Source organism: Atheta coriaria, unplaced genomic scaffold (assembly GCF_025399875.1).
Source record: "Atheta coriaria isolate IRGN ID8LTWV9N9 unplaced genomic scaffold, Caltech_Dcor_3.1 hic_scaffold_7_pilon, whole genome shotgun sequence".
NCBI classification, from domain to species: domain Eukaryota; kingdom Metazoa; phylum Arthropoda; class Insecta; order Coleoptera; family Staphylinidae; genus Dalotia; species Dalotia coriaria.
This window is the reverse complement of record NW_027045449.1, coordinates 2,437,810-2,462,860: the sequence shown is the minus strand read 5'-3', so window position 1 is coordinate 2,462,860 and position 25,051 is coordinate 2,437,810. Positions and strand designations below refer to the sequence as shown.

The window sequence follows — 25,051 nt, the reverse complement described above, 5'->3', positions numbered from 1 at the left end:
TTTTTTTGTTTGTTTATAATCAGCACGATTTACAGATTAAGAAATATGGAGAAACATGAGTAATGTAGACAATGCAAATGGGTGTGGGTGACAAGATGAGCTTTCTTAAGTTTCGTGTGGCGTCCTGATGAATTTATTTTTCGTTTCTATCTGGAGAATCCCATCCCATCCGTGCATTTTGAATCCATCGATGAAGATGGAAGACTGGTTGCCTACGTTCGGTAGACGCAAGCTTCGTTTTATTATTTCAAATGTTATTACAATCTTAATACGCTAAAAAAACTACGTCTAATAGGATTATGTGTTTGATGTTTTGATGGATGTTGTGCATTATTATTATAGGCATTGCTAATCGGATTCAGAAATGCGCGTTGAGGGATTCCTGCGAGGATTTACCGAGATGAGATGCCGACATGTAAAAAAATCGATTCGACATGGCACTTGTGTGTAAATCCCATGAGTTCATTGTCCAATTTCAACTGGAAACGCAAACAATTTCACTTCGTACGTTGTTAAAGATGAATAAAACAAGAATTACAATAAATTGTTTCCATTCATTTACAAAAATCTTATTTTTTTCGACTTGTTTGCGTTTCCAATCAGTAACCGGGCGTTAATTCCACTTTGATTATCGTTCTGTAGCGGTCTGTGTATGTACTTCAGGGAATAACAAACGGTCACGATAAAAAATGCGTTTATAATACTTATTATCATATATTCCCACCCTTAAAATGCTAAAATTTTGTGCTTTTGGCATCGATTATTCGCAAATTATGTCCAGCTTCACTTTTCGCCCAGCTCCGCCTGAGAAACGCTTCAATTCCATACTCGTTCAATCACAATACGCGACAAAATGAAAGTCTCCAAGGTAGGTGGTGGTAGCAAACATTCAAGTGTATGTAGTATTTTTATTACAAATTTTGTTTCTCCGACTCGATACTTTTCCAATCAATCAATTGCCATCTTCAGTACCATAGCATCGATAGTTTAATTTTAAATATGCTTAGCAAACAACAAAAAATCGAAAAAAGAAAATAAAAGAAACCTTTTCCCAATTTCGGAAGTGTAATCGTAATTCATGTTGTCATGTTTGTCGCGCAAAAAAAGTAGTTTAGATGACGATAGCGACATAGAAGGTAAAGAAAAACCTACCAGCGGGACTAGAGATTTTGTTTTTCAAAAAAACCCATACGTTTTGATTTCTTTTATGTGGTGTGCAGTATATATGAACGGTTTTTCTTTACTCTCCGCATGGCTTTCAGTCAAATTGAGGAATACATGTGTGTTCGGTGTCGCAGGTCACAGCAATGCCATCGAAAATCAAAATGTTGTAATAAATGCAAAACAAATACAGCCAGCGGACATGAATTGTATGTGTATGTATGTATGTGTGTGAAAATTCGATTCGTGAAACTTAAAACCAGAGTAGTCCACAGTGTGAAATAATGAATTGATTTAATTTAATTTAATTGCTGAAGAAGAAAAAAATCATAGCATATTGTTTGTTGTTGTTGTTTTCGTCGTTAGCTAATGCCGCTATCTATGTATACAAATTTTTTATTTCGTGTATAAATATGCGGATCGGCGTCGGCCGGCAGCCGCGCCCCGCCGCCCCTGCTTGCTCGTTTTTTTTTCTGCCCTTACTTTGTAATTATTATTATATTATGAAAAACGCACTCGATATACACATTGCTGGTTTTTTCGCTGTTAATGAAAAAAATACAAAAATCTTTATCATGTATAAATGATTAATAAATGTGGGGGGGGTGCCGTATGAATGCTGTTGTATTTTCCTTTTTGTTGAAAATGAAGTTTTTAAACGGCGAATCGTACACACTATCTGAAATCAAAAGAAAAGAAAACACATATTAGTCAAATAACAACATTTTTGAAACTTAATTTCTTTTTTTGAGTAGAAATACGTGTCGATCGTGGTTATTTTCGCTAGTTTTTCAATGTTCTTTCCTTCACGGCTCTGGTTCGCCCAAGCATGCGGAACAATAATCGTGACAAGCTCAATTTGTCGACTAAACTACCGACAAATCCAGCTAGTAGCTAAACTATTTGCTATTTACTTTGAATCTAAACCACGTGAAGTGCACAGAAGCAAACACTTCATTTTTTCTTTAAAAAACATCATCAATCGGAGCCGTTCCACTGTTATCTTGTTTTTAGCACTCAAAACTAATTACAAAAAACACGAAGCATATTCTTTTTAAGTAGTTTTCTAATAGTACCTATATAGCTTTACTCACCTCTAATATCCGCAACCTATTAGGTAATCACCTAACTTTTCTACCACAGACGCTGCTTGTTGAGGTTGGATAGGATCTTCATACAGGGAGACTACCACAGCTGCAATCACACAAAATATAAAATGTTATGGGTTGTGCAAACACCAAAAGTAATATCGATAAGATAACACCAATATCATAACAAAATATTAGACGAACGAACGAGCGAGCGCTCGAAAACCTCTTAAAACTCGCAAAAATCACAATGTAATAAATACAGCCAAGTAATATCCTCTTGAGGTTAATATATCACTAACTAAACAGATAACGCTAGTTGTTAAATAAATATAAGCTGCGCTCTAATCAAAGAATTTCGAGTTTTATCAGCGTAATTGGGATCAATTTTCACCGGCCGGTGTCGATGTACACCGAGTGCTACGTACGCAAACGAATTTTATGATTACGTATTAATATTGCCAGCGCCTAGAGAACAGCATATCGAAACTTCCACCTCACACACTCGACCGCGTTTGCATGAATGAGTCACAGTGCGCGTCGGACGGATCGATACGCCGCTATGAAATACGAATCATGTGGAAACTATAAATATGCATGAATTAATTAGTCAACTATTCGCCTGTGTGCCTAAACAATTACGCGATTACGCTCTCGTTAATAAACAAGTCATGATACCATTCGAATAAACTGTTTATAAAAAAATTATTCCACTATAAATAGATGTTGAAAAACGCTTGGTAAAGATCACACAAATGTGAATGTACTCACAGTGAGTGAAAGAACAACAAAGGTGAAATTTTGGCAGTTTGTTCAAGTCTTTAGCAAACACTGCCAAATTTGCACGGTGTGCTTATTTGTACGATTAACAATAGACCTTTTACTTTCGCTGCAAATTACAATCGTGCTTGGCGTTAGTTAAAAAATTAAAATTGAATCCACTTGTGAAATTAATTCCGATCTTTTGCATGTCACAACGCAATAAAATTCTATTTAAACGAAGAAATTTATGACCGACGTAGTTCTAACGGTCGCGAGTGAGTGGAATCCGTGGAAATCGAAACGTTTCCAAATTTTACACACTTTCTGACTGCCGGGCCAAAAATATATCGCCCCGGCCTACGCAGGAAATTACAACTGGCAACACACGACGATATTTCACATTCCCACCACGCGCAATCAACCCAAATATCTATAAAAGTCTCTGTTTTCCGACCCGAATCAACCGAAGCGTTTGTGCAAGACAGACTTTTTTTAATAAATTCGTTTGCTGTCTTTCGCAGGCCGTGTATTGCGTATGTCGCGCGCAGAGTGGATGGCGGCTAGACGTCGTGAAACCGTGTCATGAATATTTCACGAATTTTATTAAAATTCATCGTACACGACCGAAACAAACCACCACCGGGAGACGAAATGAATTGGCTTTCGAAATAAATCGAAAATGAAAATTGAAAAAAACGCTGTAAAGCATAAAGGCAAAACGGTGTGCTATAATACAGCGAATAAATAATACGCCCACGCACTTTTGTCATTGTGCTATGCTGTGCCATCGATTGAATGTTTTATATAATGTGCCGATTAAATTTTCTCCTTATTGGCAAACAAAAAAGCACGAGCGCACGTTAAAATGTTGAATAAAATAAAGAGCGCGACCAGCCAAGCAGAAGCTGCTTGCTGGCGTCTCACAAGTGAAGAAAGCATGAACAGCACAAAACGCGAATAATCAAGGTAATCAAGGTGAATCCGAATCGGTTGCTTAACCAACCAAGCAAAATGTCTTCATTCGCACACAACAATCTAGAATTTCCTTCACTTTTCAATCGCGGTTTACACTTTCGAATGCATAGCATTAACAACTGCATAAGCAGTGATGTAATTTGCATTTTAATCGTCTCACTGCGTGTAAACATCAAGTTCGCTTGTGTTTACGGCGGAATAAACTTGAAAATTGAAAGTTTAAAGCAGAAAAATTACAGATTACAAAATAGATTTTTTTTAAGATTACCTTGTTGCGTTTTCATACAATGCACTCCGACTTTGCCGAGTTTGCATCGGACGACACGGTCCGTGCCTGATAGGTAGATGTAACGGTTGCCGGCGAGTGTCACCCCGGAGGCGGCGAGCATGTCCTGCTTATCAAAGCCTTGCACCAGCTTCGCAATTTCTTCCTTGCCCACCTAAAACACAAAAAAAAACGCACATGTTTAGTTTTTGTAGAATTTGCTACTTTTGCAGCAACTATTGACACACATTTTTTACAATTTCTCTGATTTCTAGAAACAAATACGAGAAATGCCCATAAAAGTTAACTCGGCTTGAAATCTAAACAAGATTTGATCGAGCACACGCGTTGACCATGGCACTACTACCATAATTACTGGCTAACAGTAGCACAAGTTCAGCGTGTGTCGTCTCAAAGCGGAATCATCACCAATTTCGATCTAGGAGACACGCCGCGATAGTAATCTGCGCGCCAGATGTGCGCTTATACTGCTTACCCCAAGTTGGTAGTCAGTAGTCAGAGAATCCGTTAGCGCAAAACCAACACACACACACGAGTGGAGAGCGCGACCGCTAAGTCATGTGTCGAGTCGTGTTAACATCAACACGAATAGAGAAGCGTAAGCAGCAAGGGAGAAGAATAACAACGGACACAACTGGCTTAAGTAGGTTCAAGTTACGTACACTAATGTTGTTGTAACCATGTTAGCGAAAAACTAACAAGGAGTTAATTTTTTCAAATTAGGTAATGAGCTACTTTACATTTTTAAATCTACAATAATAGGAAATGTATGCAACCGCAAATTTGATAAATTTCTGATTAAAGAAACAAACCGCATTATATTTCCACCACAAAAACTAATTAATTCCCTTATCGCAATAAATTTTGTTCTGACTACAATGCAATCGCCATAAAATGCAATAAATAAGACATTCATATATTAAACAAACCCACGCCGCCGATGTTGATTAAGATGCTATTAAGATCAAGCTTCTATGCGGCATCATCTCGTCGTTTTAAGTGTGTCGAATGTATTCTCGTACATTTCCAAGTTTTATCACCAGCCGTGCGCATAACTCACAGCAGTGGACGGTAATTACCTTCAAGTAGCCACATTCTTACTCGCAGGTAACCAATGCGAACGCAATTATCCGCATTTATTAATAGAAATTACAATCGGGGGAATATTGAATCAGCTCGTCCTCGTCGAAATGACGCGATTTCACAACGTTTGACATAAATTTTCGAAAAGACAACTTCCTTTAAAGATATTCGCCTATTATAGCGCAAATTAGTCAATGTTTATGACTAGAAAACAAGCAGAAGACGCAGTCAAAGCGCAATGATTGACATCATTGTTAAGCCTTTTCTTGTCAAGATGGTAAAGGACAAGAGCCAAAGAAAGCAGAGGCGTACGCGGCTGGGCGCAATGGCAATGTCATAGTAACACGGTGCCGACGCGAAAATGTGGAGCAAGGCCGCTGGTAACGGCGCGCGCGATTCGCGAAACGGCCGAGTAAGCAAGCAAGCGGCAGGCAAACCGAGCAAACAACTTACTTGCAAATAAGTCAGTTCATTTTAAACCTTTACAACATCTATGTGTATGTGTGTGTAAAGGTGCGCAGCGCAAACTGGTTAACAATGTCTGCGCTGCAATTTATTATAAACTGCAAACAGCAAGCAAAAATTCCACGAATCTAAACTTCACAATTTGTTCAATGAGTGTCACGATTGATATCCCATTGGTACTTCAAATTGATAAAATGCTTATTTGGCGACGTGAATGATAAACACACAATATTAAAAAATATATTTAACGCTATCAAACGTTTTATTTATAAGCTGACAAATAAAAATCCACGCCGGCAATTATTTGCACTCGGCGTGATAACCTTTCACAACTTAACACGCCCAAACACAACGCCGTGCCGTGTTTAAAAGTCGCATAAATTTTGATAAACTCCCGTTACGAGTGAATTCTAAAGTCTCGCGGCGGTTTGTTCACATGCATACATTAAAAAAGAGCAGCTTAGGTGAAGGGTCTCGTGCAATGCACAACAGCTGTTGTACAGATAATGTGTGTGCGCGCAACAACAACATGGTGGAAAAATACTTCCATCATGACGCACAACACAACAACACGTATGTAAGATGTTCAGAATAGAATAGAACCGAAGAGCCGAGACCTTTTAAAACTCCTAGATCTTTTGGTTAATATCAAGTAAAAGCTTTTCTTTCTACCTCGGTTCTAGTAGCTATCTAGCCAGGGGGGATGAGTATGAAATGTTGATACAGGAAAAAAGAAAAACAAGAGACACGCACATACAAACAGAAGAAGCTGAAAGTTGATTTTGTGGACTTCTTGCAGGAGAGAACTTTTTCAGTTGGCAGTGGCAGCTATTTTTCACATTTTCAGAATGTTCAATGTTTCAGTCGCATGTGGGATGTGTGTGCATCTTGTGCATCATCCGCCGCAAGTTACTTTACGACAGCAAAGTTTTTTCCTCTTCTTTTTCACAAGAAACAAGTTGGAAACATCTTGAGTGACTTCATTTCAGTTGCCAAAAATATAACCGAAATTAATACACGATTGCAATATATATGAAGAAAAACTCTCCAGGCTGAAATGAAATGTTTTGTGAAATAATTAACACTTTGCGTTGTTTTATTCCAACCGCAAAACCAAAAACCAGTCAGTCGATGAATTCGGCCGCAAGTAGATGTAGCCGAAAAACGGGTCTTTTTGTTTGGCAGCATGCACAAGCACCGGGCGCGCGCACGTTTTGTTCGTTCCGTCCGGCCCGCGCGGTTCAAGCTCCACGACTTCCACGTTGCACGTCCGTTCTCGCTGGGCAGGATAGGGCGGCCGATGCCGATCCAGCAGATGAACACTTCCACACAATGACATTATCGAACGTTGCCACCACACACAAGTGCAACACACAACAATCTACAGGATGTTTGATAAAATACAATCACACTGTTTCAAAAGATACATAATTCTTCGCCAACTAATGATGATAACATTGAATTTATTGTGTGGCACGCATAATAAACATATAACCATCCTAATTGCGCGCGATTTACAATGTAATTATCGAACATTCAAAACGTATAAACGCTCCGACAATTATCCACAATTACAATTACATGTGGCATGCCCACCGACAATTAATAATACCAGGTCAGATCCGAAATATTTCAATAATTGCACGTCTTGTAAATGTAAATTCATCGACAATAAAACTTATAAACCCATCAAATCGTGTATGAACATGATTTATTTGTTGAATTTTATAAACGTCAAGCAAGCCGATTAAAGTCTAAATATTTTTGTTGTACATGCACGGTTCAGGTTCGAGTTAATTATCAATTAACTCGACGAACTGCAGGAATTACGAGAAATACTTTTACACGATATGCCCGGGAGGTTTTATGTTTCATTGTGCGTACATGGCACATTTCTATCTTGAATTATTTATTAACAAAGGGGGGTCCGTTGTCTTGCTCTTTGGTTTTATGACGTATGAATGAAATTATTATAACCGAACAAAACGAAATATTTAATTAAGCTATACAAGCAGCAACCTTCAAAGGCTAAAATTAAAATCACTTTCGTAGAATCCGAAAAAAGTAAAGTATAAGCAGGAAAATCCGCATTAAATGTCTAGAGTGCATAAAATGACATTTTAGGGCGTGTAAAGTGGAAAGATAACAAAATAATCTCAAAATTCTCCGTACATGCACACGATAAGCAATATACAATTTTTATTGACAACACAAATTGTGTAAAACCTACTTTTTACGATTGATAAAACGTAAAAGCCGTTAATTACCTAGAAAAGAATTTTTAACTCAACCCAACGCTATCATTATCGATGATAACACAAGAGAAAAAGGGTCGCGTGCCACTCAACATTTTCTCTCCAAAGTGTTTTATTTTTTTGTGGCAACATTCCGTATAATCAATTTTCGCTCATCACCTGTTCGAGACTTGATGGGCAGCGAGGCATTCGTCGATTGTTTGAACGCATAATGAACTTGTGCACGCCGACTGGCTCGCTAGCATCGCCGAGATAATAGTCATAGACGGTCGCGAGACGCGCGACCGTCCTCGACTCGACGCACGGAGGGGCCTTGATGCCGGCGCAAGGTGAAGGCTATCCGGCGCATTGACCGCCACCGCCGCTCACACACACACACAAATATATCCACAGAACCAACGTCAGCCAGCCACACGGCACACGCTGCTTTCGCCCCTTCGCCGGCGCGCAGGATCAATAAAGTCGGGACCGGCACACCCCGGCGCGCGTTCCCGTCAATGGGGTGGTGGCGGCGCGTCGCGTGGCGTAGCTTTCCGCGTCCGCGACATTGAATTCCAAGCGCGCGCACACGCGCGCATCCCGAAGGGATGATGATGGTGATGCGCAAAGAGCGGCGCGACCCTAAAATCTCGCGTACAACTTCCCTTATGCGTGTGCGTAGTGCTTTGTTCTGCTCTCCTCAACCCTCAAACATGATTCGACACGTTTTATTCACGCAATGGTCGACGAATTCATTCTAGGTTATGTTTGAGTAATAGTGGAATTGAATCAAATAGAATGAAATAAAACACCAATTAGCTAAATGAGTCTGAGTCAAGCGCGCATTAATTAAGCGCACCAATTATTTCCACGCGTCGTACGCCCCGAAAAAAACTATTCAATTAATTCCATACTTCACGACCATATTGTGCATTCAATCAATGTATGTTGTAGTATGCATGGGAAATTCTAACCAAATTTGTCACCTTGTTTGGCTTTCGCGACTTTCGATTATTCCAGATTTGCGACTTGTGCCGATTCATCACCGGCGTTTCTCGTGACTCATGTGCCGACTCGTGCACACATTCACTCACAGCGTGTCTAATAATAATTCCCGTGCATCTGCGGCAGTGTGTGTATGAGTCGGCGCATATTTGTTGATAGTTGAAAAACAGTTGAATAATGCTACGACTATGCAAATCGCACCGCAACACGACGGTTGGTGCAACACGCTGGATTTAATAATAACGACAGATAAATTAAACAGACAAAGATAATGCAGAAATAAAGAATATGTTCGGTGGAGATAAGCGAGACGGACGTATGGATTGCCCCATTGTGTAGCCGGCCGATTTTTCCGCCTCTTATCGCTGGCCTTCCGCTGTGTTTTCGCGCAAACACTTCGAAAACGTGTTTCGCCCCGTATGTCCGAATATTTCGGCTGGTCGCGAAACGCGCCGCGAATGGCATTCAACGCCGCTCGCTGCACACGCACACACTCACACACGTCGGGCCGCAGGCAGATCTGCAGAGCCGGGCGGCCATTTTGACGAAGCGAAATTCGCCGGCATTGTTCGCGTTTTTCGCAAATCGCGCCCGCAGTGCGCCAGCCGGACGTAAAATCAATGCGGGAGTTAATGCTAGGGTCGACGGTTGGTCGATCCACGCCGGGAGCGGTTGAGCCGACGGCGTACAACGCGAGATATGAGCGTTTGGAAGAGTCGACTCCGGCCAAGCCCCTCTACGGTGTACCACATGCGAAGCCGGCGCAACTCTTTTACATTTTTTAGGTGATCAATCCAATTGGAACACAAATTGCCGGTGGAGTTTGTTTCAGATATGTTAATAGGGTGGTTTACTTACATCGAAGCCTTCGGATTTGGCCCAAACGTTGCCGTCGTGTCCGGCGATGCAGGCCTTCGAGACGCAGCGCGAGGCCAGCAGTTGCTTGTCGACGTAATCCTGCCAGCTCATGGTGAGTGTATGTGGTGGATGTTATTTGGGAGTTGAAGCACGAAGGCGACTGAGGTGCTGGTGCGGCGCTGGAGACCGGACGGGTTATCTTCTGCTCGCTGTGTACGGCGCGCACTCACTATGAGGGCTCCACTAGTTACTGCGACGTCGAACGTGACTGAATGCGCCGCGCCGCTTACCAACTGCTCGGCGGTGCCCCTCTTGCCGGTGCGGAAGTCCCGCATGCGCTTGCGTACTCCAGCAACTGCCAACGATGCCAACTAAAGTGGATTTCCCCATATGACACTAAATATCACCAAATTTTTATAGTCATGGTACGTAAACATTATAGGCAACCGAATATACATCTAAAGTATATTCAAATTTACTAGCTTCAACTCGAAAATACATATTAAATAGAAAAATGTTGAAATTTATTTACCAAACAGACGAAACGCTAAGACAAAATAATTTATTAGAGCACATTACCTTATTATGTAGTAAAAATGATTATTTAGTCAATTAAATTAAATTATACGACAAACTGCAAAACTGGCTGTCATCCTCGGCGACGATGCTGCTGCGCAACTTGGCTTCGAAGGAAATCGAAACGAACAACTTGTAATTTAAAGTTTCAGATTGTTTGGGAAAAATTTAATTTTTTAGAAGGTTCAAAATGGAATCGAGATTTCTGTGAAGTGCCTCTGCGTTAGTAATTAGTGATAGGGGGAAAACTGGCTTTATTCCACAATTTTTCTGATTTTTTTGTTCAATTTCTGTGTTTTTGTGTGTGGTATGAAATGTGACTGAACGGGGGTACGGTCCGCTCGCAGCTGCAAAAGAAAAAATAAATCAACAACAAACAAAAAAGCAATAATGAAGTGTTGAGAATTGTTCTAGAATTATTTCAAGGTGGCAAAGCGCCATCTTGAGGATTGACTCATTTATCTCAGAAAAATCAGTTGACTCATGGAATTCATTTGCTATGAATCGGAATAAACCGTGAGAATGCAAATTCGTTGCAACGTTATTAATCGTAATATAATACGCTTTAAAGGATTAGGGTTTCAAAAGCAGATGCTGCGCGTTCACTCAACAATGGCTCAGTAGTTAGGGTGCTAGGTTTCACAAATATGAAAAAAAGCTAGGGTTTACTAGTTTGGAGAGGTATAAATTTCACAGTTTTACAAAAATTTTCCAGAAAACCCCCACACACGTTTGTGTGTGTGGCCGATTATTAGCAAAGAGGCAAAATACATTTACAAATCGAATTGAATTAAAAGGGCATTGTGTTCTCGCTAATCCAATGTGGAAATAAATATCATAAATTGTAGAAAGAGCGCCCCAAAACCCCGCCCGCGTGCTCTCGACGACGCCATTTTGTTCATATATCATATCGAGCGCATTTGTTAGATTCTGCAAGACAAGAGAGCAAATTACCACATGCGGTCCTTTTTATTAAATCACCACTAGTATTTAGCAGTCAATAAATCTCATGTTCTCAAAATCGATCATCATACAAAATTGGCAAACACAACCGCCGCCGCCGAATCGCGGGCGAAACCGGACCGCTTCAAAAAAAAATAATGGTAAACGAGTCCCGTTCACCCATATACACACTCGGAGTAATGGTGGCAAAGTGCCGACACCGGCATCGCTTGTAATTAAAATAACCTTTCCAGAATCCAACTAAACCCTTGCGAAGGCGAGCGTGCCGCGTGGGCGGCGCTGCCGCCCGCCCGTCGATCGATGCGACGCGACACCGCCGCTGCCGCCGCCGTCGTCGGCCGGGTGCAAACCACTCGCCCATGTCACGTCTAAATTAAATCACTAGCACTCTACCTACTTACAATCTAAGAACCTAACTAAGTGTTTCTACCAAGAAAACTTACAATATCGAACTATTGACAAAAACAAATGAAAACTAATTGTATATCAAATTTCGGATTCACCGCAATCAAACTAGATAAAATGTGCAACTTATATGAGAGTTATATGTTAGTAGTAGTAATAATAATAATAGCAATAAATCGAACCCCAACAAAGGTGCTTGGTTTGTTTGAATATAGTATTGAATATTAGTAGTAACGAATAGTATTTTTCCAGTGAACTAGCTTATAACCAACGCTATTCAGACGATAAATACACACTCGGTAAAATGTTTATAATATGTAATTGTAGTTAGTTGTTGTTGCTCTGTCGGTTGGCTGGTTGTCGGTCGATTTCTGCTGTAGATCTGTATATATCTCGCTATGTATATGTAAATTTTTGTTGCAAAATTGTGAATGGGCCGTGTGGCGCGCGCGCGCTGGCCTAAAGAGACGTAATGGCGCACGAATTCGCTTAAGTCGCACACTAGTCGCTCGGGAACGGCGCACAGTGTAGAGGCAGGTAGCTAAATACTCACACCATAGGAAACTCTAGGCAACGTCGGACACAGCAGAGCCAGCCGATTTAGATGAGGTCAGCCACATTCATGGGCATTTCGTCAATGTGTGTCGTATAAAATGACTCGATGTCCGTCAGAACGCGCTTGTCGTCCTCTGTGACGAAGTTGATCGCGACACCCTTACGACCGAAACGTCCACCACGACCAATCCTGCAAACAAACCGCACATTAAACATCACATTACCAAAAATGTATCATTAATTAACTTAATTAAACATGAAAATTTTAAATAAATTCGTCATGCACCAATGCACAAAGTTAATTGCTAGTTAAAAGAAAAGTAACGGGTGTTTTACCTGTGAATGTAGTTCTCCCTGTTGGAGGGCAAATCATAGTTGATGACGAGCGAGACCTGCTGCACGTCAATACCGCGAGCAAGCAGATCGGTCGTGATAAGCACACGAGACGACCCGCTGCGGAACTGCTTCATGATAACATCACGCTCGCGCTGCTCCATGTCGCCGTGCATGGCCGACACGGTGAAGTCGCGCTTGTGCATGCTCTCGGTGAGCCAGTCGACCTTGCGTCGTGTGTTGCAGAAGATTACCGCCTGTGTGATGGACAGCGTATCGTACAAATCGCAGAGCGTCTCCAGCTTCCAGTCCTCGCGCTCGACAAACACGTAGAATTGCCGAATACCCTCGAGCGTCAGCTCCTCCTTCTTGACGAGGATGCGCACCGGCTCACGCATGAACGACTTCGTCACGTCCATGACATCGTTCGGCATGGTGGCCGACAGCAGGATGACCTGCACATCCATGTTAAGCATTTTGAAAACGTCGTGAATCTGATCCTTGAAACCACGAGACAACATCTCGTCGGCTTCGTCGAGCACGAACATCTTGATGTGGCCGGTGCGCAATGCGCGCCGACTGATCATGTCGAAGACGCGACCGGGTGTGCCGACAACAACGTGCGCGCCGGACTCCAGCTTGCGGATGTCCTCGCGCACATTGGTGCCACCAATGCAAGCGTGGCATTCGGCGGAGAGGTAGTCGCCGAGCACGCTGACGACCTTCTGGATCTGCGTGGCCAACTCACGCGTCGGGGCGAGGATCAGTGCTTGGCACTCCTTCAGCGACGTGTCGATCTGCTGCAGAATCGAGATGGAAAAGGTGGCGGTTTTGCCTGTACCAGACTGCGCCTGGGCGATGACGTCGTGCCCTTTCACGCACGGAATAATAGCGCGCTGCTGGATCGCCGACGGTTTCTCGAAACCATACGCGTAGATACCGCGAAGCAGTTGCTCCTTTAGATTCATGTCATCGAAGTTATCGACAACTTCATCCCAGTTTGACTGGATGACGCCGTCGGGGTCCATGCCAGGCGGACCTTCGAAGCTCTGGGGCTCCTTCTCGGACGCAGGGCCATTTTTCTCCCCAGACCATTCTTCGTTCCTAAAATATTCGTTAATAATTAATTATCGAAATAAAAATGAATCATTATCTTTAAGAGATTATTCAATAATTAATGCATTATGGATTTTTCCATTATGGAGGGAAAATGCTAACTTTCTAGAAACATTTGATTTTATGTGATTGTAAAGCTCACGGTCACGAAATAAACTAGCACTATTATGTCGGGAAATGCATTAAACTTGAAAACTTGCAATTTCACGTGGTCGCGAATTCCGTGCGATTTCAAGGGAATCGACCTATGAATCAGCGCAGGCCGTCAAAGCGGCCGCCATCATTTATCGCGGTAGAAACGAAACGAAAACCGCCCAATGGCTATTTATACGCGATGCGGCGGCAGCGTGTTCTCCCCGTGCACGCCAGGCACATCGGTTTTGGCGGCATCAGCGGTACGGCTGAGCCGCAAACCACCGGGGATCGGCTGGTCGTCCACGCCATGTTGGCATTCGAGATGTATGCGAATCTGTCGCCAATGACGGATTTTCGGCCGAAAATACCCGCCGGGGCGGCTGGAAAACGGGCGCCGCACACAACACACGGCCGTTTGCACTCGCGAACGCTGATTTCACCACAAAACACCGATTGATATGCGAAAAAAACAAGACTTACCTTCTATCAGACGTATACGACATGTTCAACTCGCGTTTGTTAAAACGGAAAAGGCTTCAACGACTCGCCGCAAGGTGTGATATTCCTACGCCACTCCACTCGCTAATAACCTTTAAATCGCACGTTTCCTTCGATCGTCGATCGAGGGCAAAATCGCAAGGGTCCACGTTCGGTACGTCGAGCAGGTATCGAAATGATCGCTTTCGCTGGGTTTGGGTTCGCTTTGCACGGATTTATGTTTGCGGAGGTTTGCTTACCGCTCGTTGCGGTATGGTAATGGCGCACGGGGTCGATCGCCCGGAAGCTCGTGGTAGAAAGCGGCGCGAAGTTTGAAATATTGACACTGCGAATTTTCGTTTCTCCCGTCAGAGATAATAAACAATCGATGTGGATCGCAAATATGTCGACAAATCGAACCAACCTATCGTTCTGACGGCTGATTTCTTCCTAGTCACCATTAATTCCACGAATTGCATTTACTACTTGCTTGGTTCAGTTTATGTATGCGACGTACGTAAATTCCACAAATATTTCTTTAATTCGACAACAAAAAACTAATAGATCGGGTTTGAAACGCTTGAAACATTAGAAAGGCATGTCATTGTTGCCGTTGACTTAAAAGCGCATGCTATTAAACAAATAACACACTGCAAATATTGAAAAATAAATGCGAGTCATGAATGTTGCACATATAGGCAACCAGTTATACACGGCAATGCGTACAGAATTTCAAAGAATCACTTTCACAAATTACGATTCTATTTTATTTAGTTTAATATCATCAACACATATTTACAGCAATTACTTTCCTGCCAAAACCTTATCAACCCACATCTCCAACTTGTCCTCATCCTGCAATCCAACTAATCTGGACTCAACTTTCCCATTCTTGAAAACATATAAAGCAGGAATAGAACCAACATCATACTTAGCAGCAACCTCTGCCATTTCATCAATGTCTACTTTAGCCAGACTAATCTTTCCAGCCTTCTTTGCAATCACATTATTCAATCTAGGCTCCAACTGCCTGCATGGACCACACCAAGTTGCATGAAAATCAACAATGATGGCCTCCTTGCTGTTTTCAATCTTATCTGAGAAATCCTTCTCATCTTGAATCTTAAATGAGTTGCCAACTGCTGCACTTAGGTTAATACTGCGTCTGAGCGTTTGAGACACAAGTTGTCTTAGACCAGAAGATTGAAATAATGAATTCATGTTTCCTAAATATTAAAAATTAGTAACATTTATTGATTCAATAGGTTATTCTTACCAAGTTTGAATGTGTGTTATATAAGTGCGCCTGAGTATAGATTTACGACTATATTCGTCGTTGACGAAATGTTTTGCGAGAAATATTGCGATTAAAAACTGCCGAGCGAATTGTATAACCTCAATTTGCTTCCTGCGGGCTCCTGCGTAAGCTCAGCTGAGAAATTGACCCTGAAATATGCCTAAACGTCCCTGAACATCATGACTAGACGTATTTTATACAAAGTGACGTCATAAATTACATAATCAAACGTTTTTTCAAATATTTATATTAATATACCACAGAATGGTAAATAAAGTTAATATTTTTAATTATCACAAAATACAGAGCGTTGACTTTATTCATATCTCCATCTAACGCTGAAAATTGTCGATTGTTTCAAGTGTTTTTGTAATTATTTGACGGAACAAAATATTCCAAGTGACTAACATGCTTTAATTGCAACATAAAACGTAAAACAGGACGAAATATTGACAATGATGATGCACGTACACTTTGCTTTCGATAAGATAATGACTTGTTGCTTCCCTGAAACAACCGCCTGCAAATAACCTACTTCCAAACATTACACATTCAACAGTTTGGGTCTACAAGTGCGTTTCCATGTGCGCGTTTGCACTTTGTTCATTACCTCGTCACTCGCATTCCCTCCATCGGCGCCTCCATTCACGTCAATTATCCTACCTGCTGTTATTGTCCGATTAAAATTAGCACCGTATCGGAACGGTGTGCGCGCCTCAATCAATTATCTGGTTTACGTCAGGCGTCGACTTATCTTCACCTGCTACGCGCGCTTCAATTGTTTGTTTGCGTTCGCCGTGTTTGCACGAAAAACCACACAGATGTACGCTTATTATAGCTCGTTTCGCACGTCCGACACGAGTTGAAACATTCCAAGCACACACACCACTCTGCTCACCTGCCGTAGAAAAACGCAGAAAGGTGATAAACATACTTTTTGCTCCTAATTCGCACCTCGCCAGCGGCATGCGAAAATCGCCAGTGACGATCCAAGAGTGGCTGGACGCACTGCCGTCCCCGAAGCACCTGCCAGACCAGCCGATGCCGCAGTACACGGCGACGAGTAGGCCCAGCCTGCGCCTCCTTGGGCGCGACACGTCTATACAATCCGATGACTGTAGTCATTGCTCCAGTGTGGAATCAGTGCTGGAGTTACGACGTCCTGATCCGGAGGCTGTGCTGTTGGGGCTTGGATTTGGACCTCCTTCTTCAGGACAACATGTTTCACGGATTCCTAGTCGATTTCTACAACCATCCAAGGTATATTTAATTAATTTTGATGTAAATTCATTATTTTTAATGGAAAAAAGTGAAGTTTTTAGAAAATTGTTTATAACTATTTAAATAAAAACATAATCAGCACAATTTAAACATTTTTAAACTCCAAATTTAATAATGAACATGTTGTGCAATATTTGTTATTGTACCTCATAAACTTTTTGAGTTATTAAGCAAAAACTAAAAACTTCACTTGTAAAATTCAAATGAAAAGCTAACTATAACTCTTCCAGTTGCTCACAAAGATTGACATAAACAAATTCCTCGAGGAACAAGGCGAAGGCGAGCAAGCAGAATTCACCTCCAACCCAACATCACCCGCCCGAGTGAAACCAACGCTGAACTGACGTATTTTCCTACCAAGAGTCAAAAGACATATTTTTGTAACATATCTACCACACCAACTTAATCACCATCGTACTTATTATACTTTAGTCGCGCAGAGTGAGCACTAGAGAGCAATTAGCGGGTTGCCCGCGCACAACAAAACGGTACCAAGGCAAGACTTTGACCAACACTTACTAAATCAATGTCTATTCCATTTTCCTGTGATTCAATGTGTGATATTTAAATGTCTATTATATTACACCTGATATAGGCTCACCAAGAGGCCAATACTTATCAAAAAAACTTAATGGTGCTTTAAATATCAACATTATTATGTATATCAAGACTTAACTCTAGTGTCCAAGATGTAATTTTAATAATTAAACAAGTCGTAATCGAAATCTCGCACGTTTTGGTTGTGATGTTTACGTGGACTGTTTTCAGAAAGAAGATTTATTCAAAAAACTCGCAAACCTGGAACAAAGTAACATACACAATAAAATTCAGAATGTTCTGCGCCGCACGATAGATTCTACTCGTGAGCAATCGTAAAATAGTCTCATCGCATGTTACCAACAATATAACGTAATAGTAAACTTGCCAACAATAACAATCGTCAATCGATCTCATATAAAATTGTATCAAAAATATATTTAAACGCTTACGAACTAAGAACTTGTGACACTTGACGTCTCGCCGCCATTTTCTTCATTGGTTTCTTTGCCTTCGGTTTTTGTTTCGTGTTTTCCGTTGATTACAGTTTCCTCTTTGTTTGAATTGACATCGTCAATCAAATTGCACTGCTTGGCTACTTTCTCGACAAGTTCATCTGTCACAGATACAAACATCTCGGCATCTTTAAGTAACTCTTCGTCATTAGACGTATTTACACTAGAAATTGTTTCTTTCTCTTCTTTTTCGGTTTTGACATCAACTGTTATGTTGCTATCTTCAATTTCGGCGGCCATTTTGTTTTCGGCTTGTTTCAACTCATCCTCAAGACTTAAACCTTTCTCAACTCCTTTAATTTCACCTTTTTCTACTTTCTCGATATTTACTTCATCAATATCACTTGTTTTCTCCGTTACTACTGCAATTTCAACAGTATTTATCTGTTCTTCAATATTTTCAGCCTCAGTAACAGTTTTACTCAATAAAATTGATGAATCTTCGTCTTTAACCTCAATTACGTCTTCAATTTTAACCTTCTTAGGCGTACTATGCACAGAACTCAACGGAGTGCATTTTGTCGATGGCATTTTATCTCTAACATCGCACCCGTTCAAATACAGTCTAACAATCTTATCGGTAACTAACTCTACGTGGAATAAGGTCTCAGTTTCACACAAAGTCTTAAAATAAGTCTCGCTTTCCGCATTAAACGCATAGCCAACCAACGGATTCATCTTCACAGTCATTGATAGAGGTTCCAACTCCACTAAATCCTTCGGCAACTGTCGCAATTCAGTCACATCAGCCTCAATACCCAGATCCAACAAGTCCACTACATATTTATCAACAATGGCACCGTTAATTTTCGCACGGTAAAACACATTCTCGTATAAACCAGCAACAATTGTCTCATCCGCGCATGGTTTATCGCCCAACTCTTGAATCTTACCCTGTACCTCCGTAAATTTATCTTCCAAATCAGTTCTTCTCAGTGAAAACTCATTCAGGCTGTTACACGATAACATTTTAGCCTCAAACAACTCGGGTTTTAATATCTGCGTTATATCTTCTTCGTTTAGAATTAATTGTACCTGATTAGTCTCACCCTGAGCATGTTTTATCACTGTGAACACAGTAACGCCATCTGCGGAGATTTCCTTAAACTTATCAGTAGCTTTACTTGACCATTCCAATAATCCTGGAGGTTTTAATAGACTGCATTTGTGTGCTAATGGCGGAACCATCACCAAATCCTCTGGTAATTCATGCAATGATGTACATGTGCAAGAATTACCATAGTCTATGAATAAAACCTCAACGCCAGCGACTGTATTGGATAAAATACGCGCGCGGTACCAACTGTCATCCTCGGGAAAGATGGCGGCGCATAAACTACCCGGCGCTTGATCTTCCAACAGTTTAAACTTATCAGCGTTCACTAGCTGATCAGCAATCCATTCCAAATCATTACATGCGTGCTCAAATTGCAACCAAAACTCTGACGGAGAGTTTAGATTACTTACAAAACCTTTGAACGCTGCTTGTGGTGCTTTTAACTCAGTAGCATAACCCTCATTGATAAAAATATCATCCACGCATGTGTTATTCGCGTAGAGACGTACAAATGTAGTTATTTCATCTTGATGGACAATTTCTGCTGTCAGCTGAACACCAGCTGAAGTAATATCTTCGAAACGTTTACACGCTTCAGAAGTCCACTCGCCATTCACAGGCGATAAGTGTAAACTGCAACGCTTTGCATGTTCCTCTAATGATAATAATTCAGCAGGTAGTGATTTAATCTTAATATCTGTACCGAGTACATCCGTATTCCCGTAGTCGATGAACCGAACTGTTGTAATCTCTGCGTCTGCGTCAAGAACCTGCGCGCGGTACCAAACTTGATCGGCACTGTATGGAGCCGCGCAAATTATACCAGTCGTAATATTTTCGAGATCAGTTAGTGTCTCAATCTGAGGTTGTAGGTCGTTTTTAAGTTGCGCGATTGCTTCAAGCGCTGAGGATTGTTGCAGGTAAAACTGACCTGGATTATCAAAGTGGCTCAGAACCACTGAGAAACCTATAGGTGACAGAGGTGATTCTTCCTGGACAATATCATGAGTTGTTTCTTCAGGTATAGAAACTTGTTCAGTTTCCACGTGTTGTTCAGTTGGTATTGTGTCGTTTTGAGGTAGTTGTTGTTGAGTTGGTTGCATAACTTCGCCAATCCAAGCATCTTCACCAAACACAACCTTTAATTTCACTTCTTGATCCAAAAACTGCTCAGATTCTTTGAGGGAAATCTCCGCAGCCAAGCAAGGAATAAAGAAGTCCTCTGTCAACAGCCTGAATAAAAAATAAACTTAATTTTTATAGATTTCTAACAACCAGAAGTCAAATTTACCTTAAAGATGTTTTATCAACAATTTCTTCATTACCATAGTCGACAAACTGAACAGTAATCTCATTCTCTTTGATATTCTTCATTAAACCTCTGTACCAATTACCGTCCGATGACTTGACGGCATAGAAAATCTCCTTGACCTCAAGCTCTGCATACTCTGAAGTCTCATAGCGCTGAAATAGTTGCTCCAACAATAGATCAACGTTCTTGGCAGTATAATCAAGCTGTATGAAAACACTACTCGGTGTTGCATGCGGCACATATCCAGAAATACACGGCCCAATGATGAGCGCTTGACAAACTGGGTTGACGACTTCAAACATTTCTTCCTGCAGTTCTATCGCCGGAATAAATTGACCTTTGCTATTGTAAAGTGTGACAATCAACCTAGAACATTATTTAATTAACAAATACTCTTAAAACTTGAATGTTTTAAACTTACTTATTGTTTTGCACATCATCCACAAACACAATAATCTTCTGATTGACGAATGTTTTCATCAGATCCAAATTAGGTGTGGTAGCTAACTCGTGTTTGAAAATAGCGCACGATACAATTAACCCCGGAAGAATCTCCAGTGTAAAATCGTCTAATGCATGCACCGTGTTGAGTTTGCAGCAGATTTGTTGTGATAGTAAATAATTGATGTCAAAGTGTTCATATGGGATTCTCACCACTGCCAATCCAGCTGTTTGAAGTTCATTCACCAGAGATTTACCTTTTGTTGAAATTTCAACTGAATATCTACATAAAACAAATAATTAACAATTTAATAGTTCAAATAAAACAATTTCACTTACAAGTTATCACTAGCATTGACAAACTTGCAGTCAATTATATCTTCACCAAAGAATCGGCCAAAATCGTCCGCTTTCGGCCATTCTGCGCCTACTGGATGAACATTGACCAATCCACAATGTACAGCTTGTGCTGGCAACTCCAAAAACCTTTTTTCGACTTTATAAATCTTATTCGTCAAGGCAGTATTACCAAAATCCACATAAAGAACTTTATAAGTGCCTGTTAAAGGTTTCTCCACAATAATAGCGCGGTAAAAAGCTTTATCCTCCGGAAACTGAGCGATAACTGTATTACCGACTTCAGCTGATTCCAGAACTTTCCGTTTTATATACGCAAACTGAATATCTTTCATCATAGAATCAAATTTAGCTTTATCATCGACAGGCTGCACGAAAAAACTTGTTGGATTGTAGAACCAAGAAACAGAAACCTTATGCTCAGTCCCAATCAAACTCAACCTGGTATACTGCACATTAGAATCAGCATAATCAACATTCTCATCGACGTTTTTCTTTGGTGGAGAACCACCGAAATTATCCCGTTTTCCTTTAAAACTCTTACCAGACGAGAATGATTTTTCACTTCCCTCTTCACTGCGGTTATCACGTCGACGCCTCGGTGATGAATTAGCCCTTTCACTTCCACTACCACCCCAGGAAGATGAATCATCACGAGGAGGTCGTTTTTTAAAGTCTCTTTCGGGTCTTTCGCGTCTGTTTCCATTCCAGGTGTTATCATTTTGTTCACGTTTATCACCCCATGAATTCTCGCGAGAGTTTTCTCTACCATCACCTCCACCCCAGTTGTTTTGGCGTTTATTATCATTCCATTTTGACTCCGAACGTGGTTTATCACCATCGGCCCATTCATTGGATTTATCCTCAAATCTTTTGGGGGTCGATCAGTCCAATTTTGTGGTTTGCGCCGGTCCTGATAAGGTTTTGACTCACCATCACCAGAATTTCGGTTGTTTTTGTCGCCCCAAGTGTTAGAATGTATCTTTTTACGGTATTCAGCGTTATCTTCCTTTTCGAAAGAGTTTTGGTGTAGTTCTTTGTTTTGCCGCCAATCGTTGGAAGCCTGGCGCTGTGGACGCTCTTTATCTCTCCATGAATCAGTCTTATTATCCCTGATTAATAGAAATTAAATAAAAATAAACAAAAGATTTATTTAATATCGAAAATATGTGCCTACCTGGGTGAATATTTATTAGGCGTAGTTTTCCTGTGATCAATCTTGTTATCCTGCACGAGAGCCGGACTAACTTGCGAGCGAGTCTTCGCCATTTTGTCCAGTAACAACGAAGCGACATTATAAAGTTGCGCATCGAATAAATCAACCAGGATACGACTACCTTGCACATCAGCCACTTTCATACTGAAATACTGCTCCAACATAAGCTCCTCCAACAAATTATCCCTCTCCTGATCGGTTTCCATGTTCTGATAACCATTGAGACAACATTCAATCGCCTGCGGTCTCAAATTTGTAATAAACTCCATCATTGGTGATCTAATATCTTTGATAGGAATATGTTCCTCATTACCATAATCAACATATTTCACAACTACTGAATTGCCTTCGACTGATAAAATCTGCGCTCTGTAATACATCCCGTCAGCCGCATAGAGAGCAATGCACGGCGCGTTAATTTTCAACAAATCCTGAGTAATCGGCTGCATCTGCGCAGTTTGCAACTCCTGCATCATCTTATTAAGTTCATCTTCTTTCTTACGCAGTTGCACATAGAATTTAACACAACTGAAAACATAGCTTACTTTCACTTCTTGATTGAATCCTCGGGTGAGCGATACTGTTTCAGGATAACCCTGGAGAGAAACACCCCGGACAAAATCCAAAGCAGAAACACCATTGGTATTGTAAAGTTCACAGAGAGAAACTCCTGTTTTTGGGAATGGAGCACACACACGCATCTTCAGTGCGGTGTTATCCACGAAAGATTTGAAGGCAACTTTCATATCGACCGAAACAACTTGTCCCTGAAGTCCGTTGAGTGCAAAGCGGGTTGCCATCACTTTCGGTATGACATATTTGAATGGAATTTGGAAGATATCGTCGTAGGAACGCACTTCCGTGTTACCAAAATCAACAAAAAACACCTTAAACATAATATTTCGATAATATTTTCATACCAAATATAAAGAATAACTTACTTTGTAGTTGTTTTCAACCATGTTTGTAACAACAGCTCGACAGATATAACTATAATTATCTTCAGAGCTCCTCGCAAGACAAACACATCCAGGTAGTATATTCTCCTCAATAGGCACCAATTTCAACTTGTTTAACTCAAACATCAACTCCTGCAGTTCCTGCTCCTTGTGTTGCAGTTGAATCGAGAATAAACAAGGCCCATCATTGACATACGACACATAAACAGTGTGTTCCGAGCCAACTTTCAACGGCAAAGACTTAAAAGTCAACAAATCCGGTTGTCCTCCCGCCCCTGGTGACGTCTGCGATGGATTCATAGGTATAGATGGGCTGCGCTGCGCCATCATCACCGCTGGTTGCTGTTGCACTACCCCAGGTAGTCCAAGTGGTGATATCTTGAGAATGTTCTGTAACATCATCAACTGCATTGAGATCTCAATGGGCAATGCAAATTGCCGCGCGATAAAACTCTCCGCAATATCCCTGCCTGCCGCAAACAACGACAGAAGACTATACGGTCCCACTTGTCCCACATATTTATACTCAAAGTCCAAGTATCTAATCTCATCCGAAATCATCTCAAACCTGGAGTCGGGCGGAAAAGTAATGCTGACTTGCACTTGTGCAAGAATAAAGTCATTCGCCTGCGGTGGTAAAGCAATGACTGAAGTTGGAAAGTTATTGATAGTGCGTATGTTCGCAAGCTGGATGAGATCACGATTGCCGTAGTCGATGAAGAGCACCTCGACCATGCCCTGCTGCAGCATCGCCACGCTGGTAATGCGCGCACGATAATAGGAATTGTCTTTGAACTTCGCACAGCAGAGCAAGTCGGTGTGGATCTGATCGAGTTGCAGCATGCCGACACCGGCTTCGAACTGTGGCTTCATCTGCATCAGCGAGTTCTCGATGAACATCGAGATGTTCTTCTCTTTTTGGCCCCATATCTTGATGAAGCACGACTCGCGCTCGATGAATGTCGTGTAGATCGTTGCGGACATCGTTACGGTTTGTGTGTGGTTGGATTATTATTTGTCCATCATTCGATGGAGGTTGTTGCAGGTGCAGGGCTCACGTAATCTCGTGTGTTAGCGGCACCGGAGTGTTGCGTGTGCGAAATGTGGACGCGCGTGCGGGTTGAGGTTGAGTTTGGCAAGCAGCGAACGAGAGTCAGGAGAGAAAAAAAAACGCCGCCGACGCGCAAGTGGAACGCATGCGTTTTCAAATCGGGTGTGAGGATGCAACCGAAAGTTCGCCCAAGTGCAACTACGTGTGGCAAAGAAAAGAAAAAAGTTTTCAGTATGGAAATCACAAGCAAAACGTACCAAACAAGCGGTGCTGACCCCGTGGGGATTGTGATGCAAACTGTTATTATCTGGACCAAACAATTACCTTTGATTTGCGATTTCTTAAACGTGGTTGGCTGCTGCTTTTGTTTGTTTGTTTAGCATGGAGAGCTTGATGATTTTATCCACAATAATGAATGTTGTTCTTGTGATTAATCTTGCTGACGATGGATTTTAAGCACGATGCATTTGCCGTTGCTGTTTTTACGAGTATTTCTCTGCACGCAACGCAAGATTCTCACTTCTAGCGGTACTCGTAGATTGATTTATGAC

At 41.4% G+C, this 25,051-nt stretch overlaps 4 protein-coding genes and 2 long non-coding RNA genes across 7 annotated transcripts; 1 reads left to right on the top strand and 5 right to left on the bottom strand.

Moving 5' to 3' along the window:
- Positions 1-894: 894 nt before the first annotated feature.
- Positions 895-10,212, bottom strand: chic (profilin chic). The gene is made up of 4 exons (XM_065306938.1): positions 9,918-10,212; positions 4,255-4,426; positions 2,256-2,355; positions 895-1,840 (listed from the first exon to the last, which is right to left on the bottom strand). Exons 1-3 carry the CDS (start codon positions 10,026-10,028, stop codon positions 2,258-2,260), a joined length of 381 nt encoding a protein of 126 aa, XP_065163010.1. The 5' UTR covers positions 10,029-10,212; the 3' UTR covers positions 895-1,840; positions 2,256-2,257.
- On the bottom strand, positions 6,064-9,905 carry LOC135795309 (uncharacterized). The gene is made up of 2 exons (XR_010549061.1): positions 6,927-9,905; positions 6,064-6,872 (listed from the first exon to the last, which is right to left on the bottom strand). It is a non-coding gene; the product is annotated as an uncharacterized lncRNA (long non-coding RNA).
- Positions 10,213-10,465: 253 nt separating the features above from the next.
- On the bottom strand, positions 10,466-14,840 carry LOC135795302 (eukaryotic initiation factor 4A-I-like). 2 transcript variants are annotated; one of them, XM_065306933.1, is made up of 4 exons: positions 14,481-14,837; positions 12,753-13,853; positions 12,415-12,606; positions 10,466-10,840 (listed from the first exon to the last, which is right to left on the bottom strand). In XM_065306933.1, the coding sequence occupies exons 1-3, from the start codon at positions 14,501-14,503 to the stop codon at positions 12,462-12,464; spliced, it is 1,269 nt and encodes a 422-aa protein (XP_065163005.1). In that variant the 5' UTR covers positions 14,504-14,837; the 3' UTR covers positions 10,466-10,840; positions 12,415-12,461. The 2 variants fall into 2 exon arrangements, with proteins under 2 accessions (XP_065163005.1, XP_065163006.1); XM_065306934.1 differs by lacking the exon at positions 10,466-10,840 and adding an exon at positions 11,158-11,423 and having other exon boundaries at positions 14,481-14,840.
- A 381-nt stretch (positions 14,841-15,221) lies between these two features.
- Positions 15,222-16,062, bottom strand: LOC135795304 (thioredoxin, mitochondrial-like). The gene is made up of 2 exons (XM_065306936.1): positions 15,754-16,062; positions 15,222-15,703 (listed from the first exon to the last, which is right to left on the bottom strand). The coding sequence occupies exon 2, from the start codon at positions 15,696-15,698 to the stop codon at positions 15,282-15,284; it is 417 nt and encodes a 138-aa protein (XP_065163008.1). The 5' UTR covers positions 15,699-15,703; positions 15,754-16,062; the 3' UTR covers positions 15,222-15,281.
- An 831-nt stretch (positions 16,063-16,893) lies between these two features.
- Positions 16,894-17,780, top strand: LOC135795308 (uncharacterized). Its single transcript, XR_010549060.1, has 2 exons — positions 16,894-17,034; positions 17,298-17,780. It is a non-coding gene; the product is annotated as an uncharacterized lncRNA (long non-coding RNA).
- Positions 17,781-17,816: 36 nt separating this feature from the next.
- LOC135795306 (maternal protein tudor) lies at positions 17,817-25,014 on the bottom strand. The gene is given in 8 exon segments (XM_065306939.1): positions 17,817-20,397; positions 20,456-20,842; positions 20,898-21,200; positions 21,257-21,723; positions 21,726-22,386; positions 22,452-23,377; positions 23,432-24,698; positions 24,825-25,014. Coding segments are annotated over 7 exon segments (6,096 nt in total). The 5' UTR covers positions 24,434-24,698; positions 24,825-25,014; the 3' UTR covers positions 17,817-18,047.
- Positions 25,015-25,051: the final 37 nt, after the last annotated feature.

Bases quoted from the DNA above. Each gene is read 5' to 3' on its own strand.
- chic (XM_065306938.1), bottom strand. From the start codon at position 10,028: ATGAGCTGGCAGGATTACGTCGACAAGCAACTGCTGGCCTCGCGCTGC. The intron at 4,427-9,917 runs GTAAGTAAACCA...TTTGTGTTTTAG, and splicing joins CCAAATCCGAAGGCTTCGAT to GTGGGCAAGGAAGAAATTGC. The intron at 2,356-4,254 runs GTAATCTTAAAA...GTGTGATTGCAG, and splicing joins TTGTATGAAAACGCAACAAG to CTGTGGTAGTCTCCCTGTAT.
- LOC135795302 (XM_065306934.1), bottom strand. From the start codon at position 14,503: ATGTCGTATACGTCTGATAGAAG. The intron at 13,854-14,480 runs GTAAGTCTTGTT...CGAATATTTTAG, and splicing joins TCGTATACGTCTGATAGAAG to GAACGAAGAATGGTCTGGGG. The intron at 12,607-12,752 runs GTAAAACACCCG...GTTTGTTTGCAG, and splicing joins AGGGAGAACTACATTCACAG to GATTGGTCGTGGTGGACGTT.
- LOC135795304 (XM_065306936.1), bottom strand. From the start codon at position 15,698: ATGAATTCATTATTTCAATCTTCTGGTCTAAGACAACTTGTGTCTCAA.